The sequence below is a fragment of the Aythya ferina genome, assembly GCF_964211825.1.
Source record: "Aythya ferina genome assembly, chromosome: 12".
NCBI lineage: Eukaryota > Metazoa > Chordata > Aves > Anseriformes > Anatidae > Aythya > Aythya ferina.
Window position 1 is genome coordinate 15,365,463 of NC_140308.1, and position 15,589 is coordinate 15,381,051.

At 42.8% G+C, this 15,589-nt stretch overlaps 1 protein-coding gene across 2 annotated transcripts in view; it reads left to right on the forward strand.

Moving 5' to 3' along the window:
- The window catches only part of LOC311443263 (uncharacterized protein), a 471,777-nt gene extending 460,858 nt beyond the window's left edge, over positions 1-10,919 (forward strand). For both annotated transcript variants that reach the window (XM_084533324.1, XM_084533325.1), the window contains 2 exons: positions 8,417-8,686; positions 10,444-10,919. In XM_084533324.1, coding sequence (XP_084389450.1) covers positions 8,417-8,686; positions 10,444-10,530 — 357 coding nt within the window. In that variant the 3' untranslated portion in view covers positions 10,531-10,919. The remainder of the gene's footprint in view (positions 1-8,416; positions 8,687-10,443) is intronic.
- Positions 10,920-15,589: the final 4,670 nt, after the last annotated feature.

Here is a 15,589-nt window from a genome sequence, read left to right on the forward strand (position 1 = left end):
TTGGAAAAAAATGTTGACTGCTAGTAATGGAATTCTTGATGAGGGGAAGCTCCTGTTGGAAGTTCAGTGGGAATTGTGCTTGAGTGAGGACTGCAGAATTTGGTCACCCTTCAGCGAAAATAGGCTTCCAGCTCTGAAACTGCAGGGGACCTCCATACAATATGCTTTGCTATAGAAAGTAGCTGAAGTTACAATAACTCACATCACTCCCTCGTGCATCTTGCAAGGATGCAAAGGTCTTCTTGGATTCATATTTTTCAATTTCATAGTAATGTTATAAAAAATAATGCAGCCCTTCACATCTGAAGATTGGCTGCTGGAATTTTCCCCCATACCTCAAACTGACTGCAGTGCAAAGTGCCAAGTTCGCTGGTGCAAATGGCAGCTATTTTTACCATTCTTTGAATTGCTTCTAATTCTGGGGAAATTACAGTGTTTGCAACAAATACTCTGTGTGACTTGTGATTTTTAAATGTGGAGTGTTTTTCATGGGCAGCAGGGGGAGAAGGGGAAAACAGGAGTTTGTAAATTGATAGGCCAATACCCATCGAGTCTGGTAGCTTGATGTATTGGTTATGGATCCAGAGATCTGCAGTTACGCTGTGTCTTCAAGGTCCCTTGGTCTTAAAAAGAATCATCAAAACTGTGTGTTCTGCATGGATATGAAAAAAAATGAGTTTTTTGTTTGTCTCCAAGAGCCACGCTGCAGTGCTCTAAGTCAAAGTGTCTGTTCCTTCCCGTGCCGTGCGCTATGTTGTGTGTTCAAGGCAGTTAGAGCACTGGCAGGAAGGAGGTTTACTGCACTGACCATTTATTTCCTTGGAAGTAGAGACAAGAAGTCAGATCCAATCTTCAGAAGCTTATCTTTATGGTTTGCATTTTATTGAATCTCATTTTACTAATACCTTCTGATTCCACATTGGCCATTAGGCATAATGTGTTCTTTATTGGTGTACTATTTAATAACATGTTAATTGATGGCTATCATGGTATACTAACCAGAGGCCAGTCTGTGTTGCAAACTCTGGAAATCCTAAAGCAATGGTCCATCACTAACTGCAGCATGGTAGAAATATGAACATTTATGATCTATGCACACCCTCGATTTCTGTAACACGCCTGGGTTCAGTACGGGTGAGTTTATGAAGAAGTGTTGTTTGAGTGATGGTGGGTGGGGAAGGTGAATGGTACAAGGTTGTACAAGGCTTGTAGCCGCTTTGAAAGCCATTTCATGACAGGTGGTGCTATGGAGGCTCACTGAGTTTGCTTGTATTTGGCACTCTAAAGCTAGCCAGCACCAGGGTAACAACATGTTCAGCTATTTGTAAACCAAGCAGGGGCCTAAAAAACATTCCACTCACAAGGAAAAAATTGATTTAAAGAGGCTTGGAGTGGAGCTTGAGCATCAATGAACACTGAAGAGCCTTCTTAAACTGACACAATAAATTAGCTCAAAACAGATGACAGCCCCACAGATTACCCACCTCTTAACAAAGGAGGGGCATTCTGGTCCCCTTCACGAAAACATAGATAAAAATTTTGTTCTTCTACTCTAATGAGGCAAGCTCAGATATAAGTCAATAGAGCAATTCATTAACAAATCTAGTGAAATCCCCTGGGTTACCAGTGAGATGACAGTGAAAGTGGATGTGCTGTGAAAACTCTCCTTTGGTAGAGATGTCCATATGCTAAGGGTCAGAGAGCTGAGTGGTTTGCTCTGTTTACTATTCACCATACACATATGGCAGTTAAGGTCACTGTTATCAGACACTTTCTCTGTACACAAAACAAAATTTCCATATGGTCCATGAAAATGGATATGCTTTGCTCCCATGCAGCTTCCCACGGCTCCCTCTTTGTGCGGCACCGGTTAGAAGTGTAAAGGAAGGGTGTGAGGGGTTACCTCGTCAGTCAATGGCGCGCTCTGCTTTGTGCATCAGTCCAATTTAGGGCAAATCTGCATCACTTTTTTCCCCCTGTCTTTCAGGCACAAATGCTCATGTCAGTCTATTAGAACGTGATAGAAGTACTGATCACTGCCTCTGCATCTAAATCCTTTTGAAACCAGGATGACCTGCTGAAGAGGATTTTGAGTGGAAGGCCCTTCACAAGACTCTTTCAAATCCACATAAATAAAGCCCTTTACTGGCTTAAAATGGCCCCTCAGATTTAGCACTACAGAGCCCCTAAAAAGCACAACACGATTGTCATGGATATTACATGATGGTAACAACAACAGGCCAAGAAGACAAGTCTCGATGCTGAACAAAACTAGGCCAGACTTTTTCATGATTTGGGCTACAGATTGCTGACAGCCCTGTAAATAGGCTGTTTAACCCTTTGAAAGTGAATAAAGGGTGTGGAGACAAATGCTTTCTGATAGACTTTGTGTATGTAATGGGTAAAAAAGTATACCAGAGCATTCTGGGCTTTCTGCTGCAAGATTAATACTTAAATATCTGGGAGTAATTATGACAGACTCTTTGCTCCTGCATAAACACCCAAGCTAAATACCTGATTGCAGGTGAATGTCTTCTTACACAAAGGAGCAGGAGGTGTGCATATTTTAGGTACAACATATGTTTCTCCTGCTCTCTGTTATAATTTAGTTCCTCAAAAAAAAAAAAAAAAAAAAAAAAAGAATGACAGGCACATGTAACCAGATGTATATATATAAACATATATAACAAACTGAAGGGCATTTCATTTATCTGCTGCTCCTAGCTCACAAATACATTGTTAATCTCCCTCTCCCAAGGAAAGCAGCTTGATAAAAATCAGATTTTAAAAATCAGTATTTTATCCAAGTCCTAAGATGGCAAAACTGCTGACGAAATCATCTCCTAGAAATTAAGAATTATGTATATTGCCCTCAATTTTACAAAGCTGTTTATGTTGCTACTCGAATGGCTCCCTTGTTACACACAATTTCTGAGGCTTGGCAGCCACATGATTTTCATAAATCCAGATACTACTGTTCCTAACCTCTGACCATGTTTTAACTGTGCAGGGCCTTTTTAATTCATTTAACTCATTTTAATTGTCTTCCAGGGGAAGAGCGCTTTCTTTGGCCAGCTTAACTGGCAGGGAAAGCTGCCTGCTTGAGTACTTGCTGCCATTCAAAGAGCCCTCTCATGAAAATGCATGCTCGTCCTCGCAACTCCTTCAGTAACTGTAATATTTCTCCCTTACTGTTTATGTCAGAGAGTCATTACTGGAAGCTGCTGACATTTTTGACATTCAGTAGCATCAGAGCACATTAGGTGGTCCTTAGATAATTTTTAGACAAAATTTACTTGTATCACATGCTCAGGCCATTACAAGCAACAGAAGTAATACGTTTCTGTGCACAGATAGATCAGTCAGCACGCTCATTTCTGCGGACCTTCCTATATTATTCTATAGCTGAATGATTTTAACCATGCAGTGCATAATGCATAATATGCTGTATGCCCAGGCTGTGCGTGCTTTGTTTTTGGCTTTTGTGGAAGATCAATCTCTATTAGGAAATCTATTATCATCACTTATGTTTTACTACAATGAAATAAATAGGCAGCTGCAGTTGTTTGGCGTAATAGCTCTTAGTTTGATTGCTGGAAGTAGGAAATCAATGCAGGGTGAAGGGAAGAAACATTTTTAATAACTTACACTTCAGATATGAGATCCCCAAGTTATTACAAATTATAAGGTTAAGACCTCTTGAAAGAATCCTAGCTAGTTAAATATTTAAAACTCCTGGGTGAGAACACATGCACTAATGAGCTTCAGGCTACTAAATACCAGAATCTAGGGGGAGACATCTTGTTTTATATTAGAAAGTATTAGTGAATATAAACAGGCCATAAGAAGTGTTTAATTAAGAATTATATTGATAAGGGGAAAGCAGAAAAAGAAACAGATTGCCAGATCTACCGTTCATCGCCGTTAAAAGCTGGATCTGTGTGTATGGGAAGAGGAATAAATGTAAGCATCACCAGAGCAAACCAAGGGCTGTGTGGCGTGGTCCCCTGCCTCCCCCGGTGGCCCTCTCCCAGCCTGGGAGGGAGATGCCAGAAAGCTCAGAACCAACACGGATGGAGCTTCCTACTTCCTTATGTTTCCTTTTAACCCATCAGGAAGCAAGTTGCCTTAGGCTTTTGATCGTGAGCAACAGTAGCATTTTAGATTTTGTGATTTCAGCAATTCTGCTAATTGAATGATAGCTGTTCTTGGATGAAACCTATAATGCAAACGTCAGGCTGAAACACACACAATTCTCCCACCCCAAAAAAGAAAAGGAAGGATCTCATAAATCATTGAATCGCTTCCCTCGTGGCCTTTTAATTTAGAAATTTAAGAACAAAAGAAACCTGTTAATTGTATCTGGACATGTTACGTTGGCTATCTTAACAAGAATTGAAATGTTGAAATTCAAATGCCAAGAAGCAAAGAAGGGAGTTGAGATTGACAGCACAAACTGTCTTGACACGATTAAGCACCAGGTAATATTGGGTCTTGTCACAGCACTATTGTAGGAGAATGTTTGGTGCATTGTGTGTGCACATATGTATGTTATGTAAAGTAGCCTCAGCCTGTCTCCTTTCTGAAGCCAGGGAGTGTGAGCAGGTAAACAGCTCATAGCAACAGATGAAAGGCTGCTGAAGTTCAGACTCCCAGTTCAAAGGTTTCAGCAGTATGTGAAATGACAATCTCGGGTTATTTGTGTTTCCAAGCTCCCGTGCATTTGAATTGTTTGCTCATCCACGGAGGCTCCCCATTATCTTATTCCTGGTTGTGTTCATCAGCTGAGCTAGCTGGCTGGCTGCAGCCGTATTTCATAAGACAACTTTAGGAAAATTTATTTCCTCTGCCTCGTCATGGCCTGCCTCTGCCCAGGAGAAGACCAGAAATGTTTTGTTTTAATTGATGTTTCTAAATTACAGCGCCAGAAAGCGTGCATCCTGCTCGCTCCATGCGAGTCTCCCGCTGCCTGGGCAGTGTGGGTCCTTGGTTCCATTTTTAAATCAAATTATGCTTGTGATAATATTGTCTTGAGCTTAAAGTTGCTGACATGGATATTGACAAAGGCTTAGCCAGTATTTTAATAAGAAAACAAAATACGGGAAATACTCTAGAGTTTCCAGGTGGATCATTAACAAGACGCCTTGGAGGGCTGAGACTGCCAGCCAGCACAGGGAATGCATCACAGTTCGTCATACAACTTAAACTTCTTTTGACATCTAGTTATGTCGAAATGTGACTGATCACCTAGGGGTCCAGGCTCCTGTGAGAGAAAAGTTCACTGACAGACAGCGAACGAAGCTGATCTTAAATGAGAATCAAGAGAAAGCAGCATTCCAGTGTCTGACAGTCTGCAGCTGCTACCTGGGTCTGCCTAACGAAGACGAGCCTGCTCTGCTGAACAGTTATATTAGCATCTGTATGCTTCTGTCTCATTATCACACATCTGCCCACCTTTATTCGAATGAAGCTTCTTCTGATCTGACAGCTCAGGCATTGTCAGTGAATAGATATTATGGGATCTGGGTACAGCAGCTTAGGGTGTTAGCTTTTATTTTCTAAAGACTGTTGTACGGTTTGACAGTATAATGCCGCGGAGGTAAAGGAGATAATTAACATATTGGGCAGTTTCTAAACAAAGCTGAGACAGTTATACCGGCAAAAGTGCTGCTGCTGGAGCAGTATTGTGTGCACTCCAGGAACATCAAAGCCTGGTGAGATCCGCCTTGGGAAAAGAGGAGGGGATCAGGTATGCCCCAGTTCCCCCCGCCGGTGAAAAGTTTTGGGGGGTTCGGCCCACGCCTGATAACTGCCAAACCTCTGAGGGGACTGTCGCCTCTGTTCGGAGTCTCAGCTTGTTCTGGCAAAACAGCTCCCAGCTTGTCTGAGAAGATGTGAACAGGGCTGTGCGGGGAGGAGGAGGCTGTGGGTTTTGTTTCTTCTTTCTTGAATTTATTTTTACCCCACAGCACAAAGCTAAGCACTCGTGTGAGCTTCACAGAGTGCCTGTTTGGATGGAGATTTGAGCCTTTCGAGTTGGAGATCACATGTGGGATTTTCTGGAAATGCCAAAAAACGTATGACAGAGGTTTCATCCTTTGGCTGCTCAGGAAGAAAGTAGAAAAGCTATCTTGAAAGCAAACAAACAAACAGGGAAATAGCATTTTGAGCCCCCAATGTAGAAGAACTGAGCTTTGAAGGCTGAAGAAGTGGACGTTCATACTCCGCAGCTCTGAGAAAAGAAGTACGGCACCCCAGTGTGTTACTGCACGATTTGCCTTTGGTTTCCACCAGGTGAAAACTGTCTACGTGTTGGACAGTGGTGGACTTGAATGGCACCTTGGTCCAGTGCTTAATGAATGTTTTAGCTATGAAGCACTTTAGCAAATAATGCCTTTGTAAACTACCTTGCTGCTTTACATCCGCCAGGAAGAATTGTGAATGGGATGCACTGCAGCAAGAGCATCCGTGGAAATGCCTGCTGGACCCTGGTTTGTGTTTTAACTGGCCCACACGGTAACCTAGGTGCCCCTGCCCACAAGCAATGTGGTAGCCAAAGCCCAAATCCTCATTTGGCTTGACCGAGCCCCTCGTTGGTAGCCAACACACCCTTTGCTGTTCTGTGGCAGTGTGCAGATTTACCCTGCTGAGAAATTAGCCCAAAATTTCTAAGCTGAAGACTTCCCTCGTTTCATTCATGGCTTTCATTTCATTGCTTTTTTTTTTTCTTTGTTCTTGAGCGAGCACAGGGTTTCCACAAGCTAATGTCGGAATTACTGCTATTTTGCAACAACGCAATCAAAGTCATTTCAGCATCCGTGCTGATAACGTGCCAATAGCTTATTCACTGCCCCGGCAGCCCCGCGCTCCCAATTGCGAAGTTTGAATACAAAATAAGATATTCATTTAAAAAAAAAAAAAAAAAAAAAAGATAGAATCCGTTGTCATTCATTCTAAAAAGGCATTACAGACTGCCGACACCGTACGGAAAAATAGGAGATGTTGACCTTTTTATTATAGACTTTTCTGTACTGTTGCCCTCCTTTCAGACGCGCGCCCCCTCCGCAGCCTCGCACACGCGCGCGCGCACACGCGCTCTTCAGCTGTATGTTATCTCAAATAATTACCCTGTGCTTCTGGCTGTCCCCAGTGACTTCTGCTGCTAAAAAAGCTACTCATTGTCGGTGAGTGAAGAGGGATTTCAAACCTGCTTCTTGTGGCCCAGCAACAGCTCTTAATTAACCACTCAGGTATTGAGCCGCCTCCTCGCCCGGCTCCCATCCATATGGCAGGAACATGTCCGCAGCGATAATCACTGAAGGAAATATCGTATCAAAAAAAAGGGCTCGCCAAACAGAAAGCTTGCGCAAATTATTTTTAATGATTCTCCTCTAGCGAGCCGGATTATTTGTTATTTCAAGCGGGGCCAGGGCAGGGGGCTGGGGGGGGGGGATGTGCCTGTCCTTGACCCTCTCGCCCGGCCGGAGCCTGCACCTCGGCTCGGCACAAAGCCGGCGCCTGGGGTACGGGGAGGCCCTTCAGGCAGCGGGGAGGCTTCAGCTCCCTCTGATTTTGAGAAGCCTTTGTTTCTGGTGGGCGACGCGCTTTTTCATGGATGTGCACGCTTCCTGCCAGCGAGGTACCATAAAAAAAAAAAAAAAAAAAAAAAACTTGCAGTCTTGACACAGACCCACCCTTTTTTCCTTTCCCTGCGGTTTATAGAAAGGAAAATAGCGATTTGAGTTTATAAATGTAATTAAAAATGAAGTTGCGTTTACGTTTTAAAACCTTGCGTATAGCAGCACACTGTGTCAAAAGATATTATGTATGATTTTACTTTGTGACAGAAACCATTACATTTAAAAATTCATTACAGCAAGGTTAGTTAGACACATGATGGATGCAGCTTTAATCCTGCCATATATTATTACAGTTAAAATGTAAATGATGAAAAATATTTTGTGCTTATCAGCGTTTATGTGGAAATGTGTTCTACAGTGATATATGGTGTTATATTTCTATTATTATGATGAGAAAGAATGAAATACAAAAAGACGAAGCATTTATTAAAACATGGTTACTTGTGATAAAATATTCTTGTTGTACATGACTTTAAACATATTTACCGAGGGCATTTGTCCAAAACAACTGTGAAATGTGTTTGCTATGCAAATCATTCTTTGTAATTTTTTTCTGCTCTCTGTTATACTGACTGTAGCTTTTTAATAGCCTAATGTTAAACCCATGTAAATATATTTTTATTATTTTCCATTTCAGGCACGAGGGACTGGCTGTTTACACACATGCATGTATTTGGGTAGAAGGAGGGATACACAGAAAGACAGATAAAACAGGAGACTGATCCTAACAAAAATCCTTTTTCCTTTATGCCCCCTCTTGTTTCAGCTTCTCGAAGCCCAGCGTGGAGCAGAGGAGCCGAGCCCTTCGCCTCTCACCCAGCGCAGCCTTTCAGCACGTGCCACTCCTCGAGCCTACGTGTGGTCCTGTTGACACCGCAGCGACTCAGCACCTTGCACACCTGAACCTTTCAGTCTCACCATGCAACTGGAAGGAGATCTCCACTCAGACTCCTTTTACAACCTCCTCTGTCACGTTTGGGTGGTGCATCACTGTTTGGGACGTGGCCCTGGCAGGGAGCTCAGTGCTTTTCCTTTCCCCATGGAAGGTCAGTTTTTAATGGTACTTGCACTTCAGATGAGCCCAGCCAAGAAAATGTGTGTGGCCTCTTCCTAATATGAGGAGTAGGGAGTTTGGAGGTCAGGCTTATATGTTGCAAGTCCCCAGGCTAAATATGTTTTTTAAAAATTTGTACTTCAGTAGTGACCCTCCAAGAAGGGTTTCTGGCATCGAGGGCCCGGACTCCGCAGGCAGAATCCAGCGTAATCCTGCCCAGAACAATACAAAGGCGCAGAGGCCATTAAGTGACTCGCACAGCATCCCACAGGAAGGCTGTGGCAGAAAAGAAAATAAAAACTTGAAGGCCCTGAAACTTAGGAATTTGGCCGCTAGATATGCGTTCCCACGTGTGTTCTGGCTGCTGGATTTTCAGTGTATTTCAGGTTTTTCCTCTCCTGTGTTATCCCAGTATTCAGTCAGCTTCAGCAGAAGGCATTGCCTTACACCCCAGCATTACCCTCCCTGATTTGCTCTTGCTTCCACAGCGTTCCCACTATTTATCTTTGGGATGCACCTACTACAGGTTTCAACTGTTTGTATTATTACCTTTTATGCAGTTTATGTTTAAGAAAATAGTAGTTTCAGTAAACAAATACAGGTATGTTTGCCATATTATTACTGTTAATTCCTCCAGTTTACACTGTTGTGTCTTCAAGAGAATTAATTTAAATTTGACATAATGCATTAATCAGGCTGAGATTGCTTCTAGTTATATGCAGTTGAGCCCATCTTTAGCAGCTCAATTACTGAAAAAAATCCCCTTAGTAGTTCAAAATATTTGTTTGTGATCAAGAGCATGCATGCCCTTCAGTCTGTAATGCCTTCCTTTTGATATGAACAGAAGCAGGAGACCTGGTGCTTGTAGTTCACCAAAGTGGCTATTTCCTTATAACCTTTCTCTTGTAACAATGTTTATTCAGTTATCAGGGAAGAAATATCATTTGTCCATGCAGCTACAATTACCCAATTTGTTGTATAAATTATTACTTTTTTTCTCATCTCACGTTGATGACAGAATCATTTAATAGACTTTCAGTTGCTCAAGCTTGAAAATTGGTTCCACATTCTCCCTTTTTTAGTTTTCCTCCCTAGGGTGAAAGCAATGTGGTCTAAATACAATTTCCAGCCCCCCGCTCCTTTTTTTTAAACATCTGCTTGTATGAGGATGTTGTTGTGTACGTTAGCGCTGTACAGTTTAGCACCCTTTAGGACTACCTTTGGCTCTCAGCTTCCTTGCTCCCTGGGCCAATCATAATATATCAGGAACCGTAGATATTTCCTATCTCAGCACTCTCCATAACTCTTTTGCTCAGCTGTCTGAAGCTGTTTTCTTTAGGAAGTCCAAAGCGAGGGGGCCTGGTTGACCTGGCATCAGTCCTATTTATAAGAATAAACCCTCTTCCCTGTACACCTTTGGAGCTTTGTCATGTAGGGGTCACATCCGTTTAAATTAATAGCTAGAGCGCCCGTGACGGAACATGGCCATGTAACCTTTATTGTCCCGTTCTACCCTTTTGTTTGAAGTTATAAAACCTACTCAGCTGATTTTCTTCAAAGCTGAGGTTACAGGATCTGCAACCGTGCCTCTGCCACATAATTAATTAGGAAGGAAAAAACAGCTATTGTCATGTATAGAATATTTTTGCAATGTGTTTATTTGTTTGTTTAAAACCAGCATTTGTTTTTAAATTTTTGCTCTCCTGCTGTCCTTGCTGAAATAAATGCCAGTCAGGCTTGTTTGCTTAGCATAGGAGTTCCTGTGTGGCGCTGGGAAGAAATGATGTATGGAGCAGCCATCTCATTTCCAGCCTGCGATCTCTGCGCTTGGCTTAGAAGTAATGCCACTGCTGCCTCCATGGCGCTGGAGATGCCGGAGTTACGATCTTCCCACTCACGAGTCAACCTGGCTCCCTACGTAATGTATTTATTTATTTATTTTTAAGTCTAAGAATATTTGCTGAAAGCAGGATTATCGCTTTGTAGACCACCAGCAGCTGTTGAAAAGCAGGGCATAAAAGTTTGTTTATGTCTTTAATAACCCACTTAATGATGGAGCAAGCGCATTATTCATAATAAAATAGCCTGGCATAATCTTGCTTCAGTGTGTGGTGTGAGGGAATTAAGAAACATCTGCTGTGCCATAAAATAACATTGTATATACCATGTACATTAAAAACATGTGTATACGCATATGTATATTATATACATATATTTTAAATGTCTCGGTAGAATTCTCGTCTTTTTAATTACATTTAAAAGCAGTGAAATGGTTAAATGACGTTTTTTTTACTTCTGAATCTGTTTTACCTAAGGTTTGGGAAGATGGCTGGTTGTAAGGGCAAGGGACAGAACCTAGCATCAGAGTACAGCTGAAGACAAATTTTCAAACCTTGAAATTGGGGTTCATTTTCTATTTTTAGCCTTCAAATAAATGACCTAATTTTCTGAAGTACAAAGCATTCATGGGCTCTTGACTTGATGAGTGTTGGTTGCTCAGCAACTCTGAAAATCAGGCCAGTATCTCAGTGCCTAAATGCAGATTTTATTTACAACACCAGCATCTGAATTTGTGGCTTTTATCGATACCAATTATTTGTGTTACTCCTGAGCTTAGTGGGGAAACCCAGCCGTGCTTGTGCTGCACGCACGAGGAGAGTGGCTGCCTCTACCCTGAAAAAGTTGGGGCCAAAAGAGACAAAATGCTGTTCATCCCCACCCCGCAGCCAGGACGCTGTAGGCAGCAGGGGGAACCCGCTTTGCCCTGGCAGGGGCTGAGCGGTGTGGCTCCCAACCAGCACGGCATGTAAACATGTCTTTAAATTTAGGCGTGTGAGATGGAAGTGGAACTACTTGCATCTTAAAATTAAATACATGTTTCACTAGATCAGGCCAGATGGTTTTACATGCTCAAAAGTGACATTTACAAGGTCACATAGGAAGTGTTTGACAGAGCCAGGAACTGAAACCAGATCTCCCAAGTGCCAACCCAGTGCCTTTATTTTGCTTGCATCCATTTTTCTTTTTTCTTTTTTTTTTTTTTTTCTGATGGCATGTTTCTCCTCAGTGCAACCAAGGAAAAAATGAATCCAGTAATGACACAATTAAGTTGTTGTTTTTATTTAGAGGGGCTGGGAACTCAAGTGCCACTGTTTGAAAGATTAGCACTTTCATCTTTTCAGCAAGGCATATATTTTTATAGACTTTTTTTTTAATTTTGCCTCTTCTATCTTACGAGAATGGAAGCAATCTGTTTTCATTTTGTAGGTGGCCCACCAAGTGAAAAAAAGTTATAAGTTAATAAAATTTCTATGCAGATTTATGTGAACTGGATGAACTTTCCCAGTATCTGAATGTTAATCTGTTGGAAAATAGCTGCTGTGGTACTGGAACAGCTCAACGTCATACGGCAGGGCACTCTCACAGCAGCGCTCTCATTGATGTTTTCCCCACAAATGCCAAAGTAAACACGAGAAACTACTGTGGGGAAAAAACACTGAGCTACTGGAAAGGCAACTGTGATGTATTTAAGGCAGTTTCCTTAGATTCGCCTAAACCTCTGCTTGCACTAATGTGTATGTTTTCCTTGGTAGACCTATCCTTGCAAATTATCTCGGATGCATTTGATGTAGCCCATCTTACTTTGCTGCCTCTGTTCTTGGCATACACTTACGCTCTTTGCAGGCTCCCACTCTGCCTCAGGTTTTAATGAGTCTTCGGCCTCCCTGTCCTGCTCCAACTCAAATCCAGACTGTGAGAAGACTGCTGTAGGGGAAATGCTGGATTTTATCCCGTTGACATTCTTTAGGCCAAGGTTTTACCTGGTGCATGAAGAGGGCGGAAGCAACAGCCTCACCTTCACACAGGACTCCCTACTGTGCCAGCAAACTACTTCAAGGTAAGATATGAGCATAGGGCCGGGGTAAGTTTTGCATAGTCACCTCTTGTCTTGGCTAGCCAGCCTCTGCTTTTCACCAGCTATGCTGTTCTAAGGACTTCTTTGGGTAGAGTTTGTGCATCTGTGACCAGTTTACAAAAATAGTTTAAAAATGCTGTAATTGAAGTGAATATATATATTTTTAAACGTGCCCACTTGATGGCAACGATGAGGGTTTGGTGGGTGAGGACATAATCCCTGACAGTGGACCAGCAACAAATATTAAGGAGGCACTGGTGGCTCAGGCTCCCTCAGCTGTGGGATTCCTGCACACGGCTCAGCCCATGCAGCCTGTAGATGCTTTGGGATGGAGAGTTTTTAGCTAAAGCAGTGGTATTTAATGCCCAGAGAAATGCATGCCTCTCTGTCTTGCTGTCAGTCCGTACTGTGCTTGGCACAAGTAGGTCCTCACCTGGGTCCTGCTGAAGGTGCCCAATACAGCAGTGTCCATCAACTGTTGAGAAAATCATTTTTTTTCCTGGATTTTTTTTTTTAATCTGATTCTGAGCTTAAACTTTTAACAGAGATTTTTGTCTTGATGCAGAGCTATTTCTTGATTACTTGGTATCAAACACAGAAATTGGAGCTTAGAATTTTTCCATGGAAAACATCCTCTAGCTTGTTTGGCTGCCTCTAGCTTGCTTGGCTGGCTCCCGCTGCAGTACCAACCCACTGGCTCAGTATGAACTTAAAGGATACTTGCAAAATACTCTGTGCTAAGCAGCATAACACAGGTCACTTCCAAGGTATGCTTAACATCAGGACAATGTGCGTCTTCCCATATCAGAAAAGTAGGAACAGGATCTGTTAAGATATGTATCACTGCTTTTATTTTTTAACCATTGCCTTTTTAAAAAAATTGAAATAAGATTGACTGTATGAGGATGAGACCAAATGTCCTCTCCAGAAAGGATATTTTTCTTTCTCAAGCAGGAGCAGACTCTTAAGAAAGAGACCACAGTAGGACAAATATGTACCACTACCCTCATAGCATAGCTTCCTAGCTTTCTCCCTTCAGCTCTCATTAGCTGAGCCAGAGCTGGCATCTTGCTTTGTTTTTTGTAGCCCTTGATAAATGTTTTCTTTTCATCCATTACCTCACGTTATCACTTTTTTAAGCCCATGGACATTTTTAGTATCCACAACATTCTGGGGCTCTGAGTCCCACAGTTTCTCTGTGTTGTATGAACATGCACTAGGAGATCTTAAATTCTTGTTCTCAACAATTTTTTTCGCCATCTTATAAACCTTTATTGTACCCACTTTCCACCCTCCTCCGCACCTTCCTCAGGCTGTAAAATCATCCAGTATTTAGATTACGATAAGGGATATGGGACTGGGACAATGGTATCAGCATTTCCCCAGGTTCCCCAAGTGGCTGCATAAATTCAGAGTAGGGCCATGGGGTGAGTGTCCTGTCTCTCCCCTTCTTTTGCAGGGGGTCTGCTCCCTGTGTGTGGTAGACTGGGTTGAAGAAACTTTAAATATCAGACAGGGAAATTCTTAGGCATAAAATCAACATCTAAATCTGTCAGACGAGATGGAATTGCAAGCTTTAACAGTATTAATACACTTGTTTCTTATGTAGCCCTAGCTGGTTCCTTAGGGTTTGGGGGGTTTTCTAGGTTTGTGCATACTGGCACTTACTGGGAGAACTGGAAAGCAAGGACCCGCATAAACACCCATCACAACTTATTACAGAGGGTAAACAGCCAATGTTATTAGTAGATGAGCAGGAAAGGTAGATCAATATAAAGAAATACTGCTCTCATTCACTATTCCCTTTGTCACTGCCAGGCCTCAGAATTTTTCAGTTCATTGATGTCAGGAAGGATTTACTTGCCTGCACAAGAAGCTGGTGCCAGATTATTCCCAGGCTGCAGCAGATCCTGATCAGCATGTAAGCTGGCTTGGGCAGCTGCATAAGAAAATAAAATTTAAGATCGCAGCAACTTAAAATACTGCTGGAGTTCATAACGTCCACATTGGTATCAGGCAACTTGGCAACAAAAGTGGCCAAAACACATCTCCTTTTGCTGTAAGGCTTAGCGAATATATCAGGTTGGCTGGACAGAGGGCGTGTAATGTTTTCATCAGCTGAGTGAGCACCTAGCTCAAGCCAAGTCTGTGAAGGCTTCTGGAAACACTTTATTCACAGGGGGCAGCTCAGGGGTTAAACTATGTTTAGCATATTCACTTCCCTGCTAACGTGACATTATTTCATGTGCAGAGCTGCTTCCTCTCGAACAGCACCAGGAGCTTATCCTTACGTACCCTAATGGTCTCATGCCTTCAGCAAGCTGTGGCTTACACCCTGCATACCTCCTCATCGCTGTTATCACCAACGGTTTCCTCAGTGGAAATAATCATGCACATTACAGCAGTTGCCAAAACCCTCTGGCACCAGAAGCACTCTTGGAATGAGAGCCTGAAGGCATGCGAGGGCCTGAGCAGCTGTAGCTGCGGTGAGGTAGGTCAGCAAGCTGGGTCTGAGCAGTGCAACACAGGCAAAGATGCAAGAGCAGAGCTACACGCTGCTTGGGTGTTTAACAGCAAACAGGGGGTCTGAATCCTCCAGGGCCTCTGCCAGGTTCAGCCGTGTTTCTAGACCTTCTGTTGGGGCCTATTTACACACACCTGAGTGCTGGTGTCCAGGTATGCTGATCTGAGCCCTTGTTAGGAGCTACCCACAATTAAGGGCACAAGCAGAGATAGTTAAAAATACTTTGTTCTCATCAGTGATACGATATCACCTTTTCCTTGTAGAAAAAAGGTGCAGCACCTTGGTCTGAGTTGTAGACAAAGTCCAAGTGCAACAGCGCAGCACATCCACATGTCCTTTCACATACCTTGCACCCACACAGCACTCCCTGCCCTCACAAAGCCCGGCAGAAACGTTCCTAAAGGCCCTGGCAGGCAGAAGGAGCTCTTATTGCTGGGGCTGTGGCTCTTCTCAAG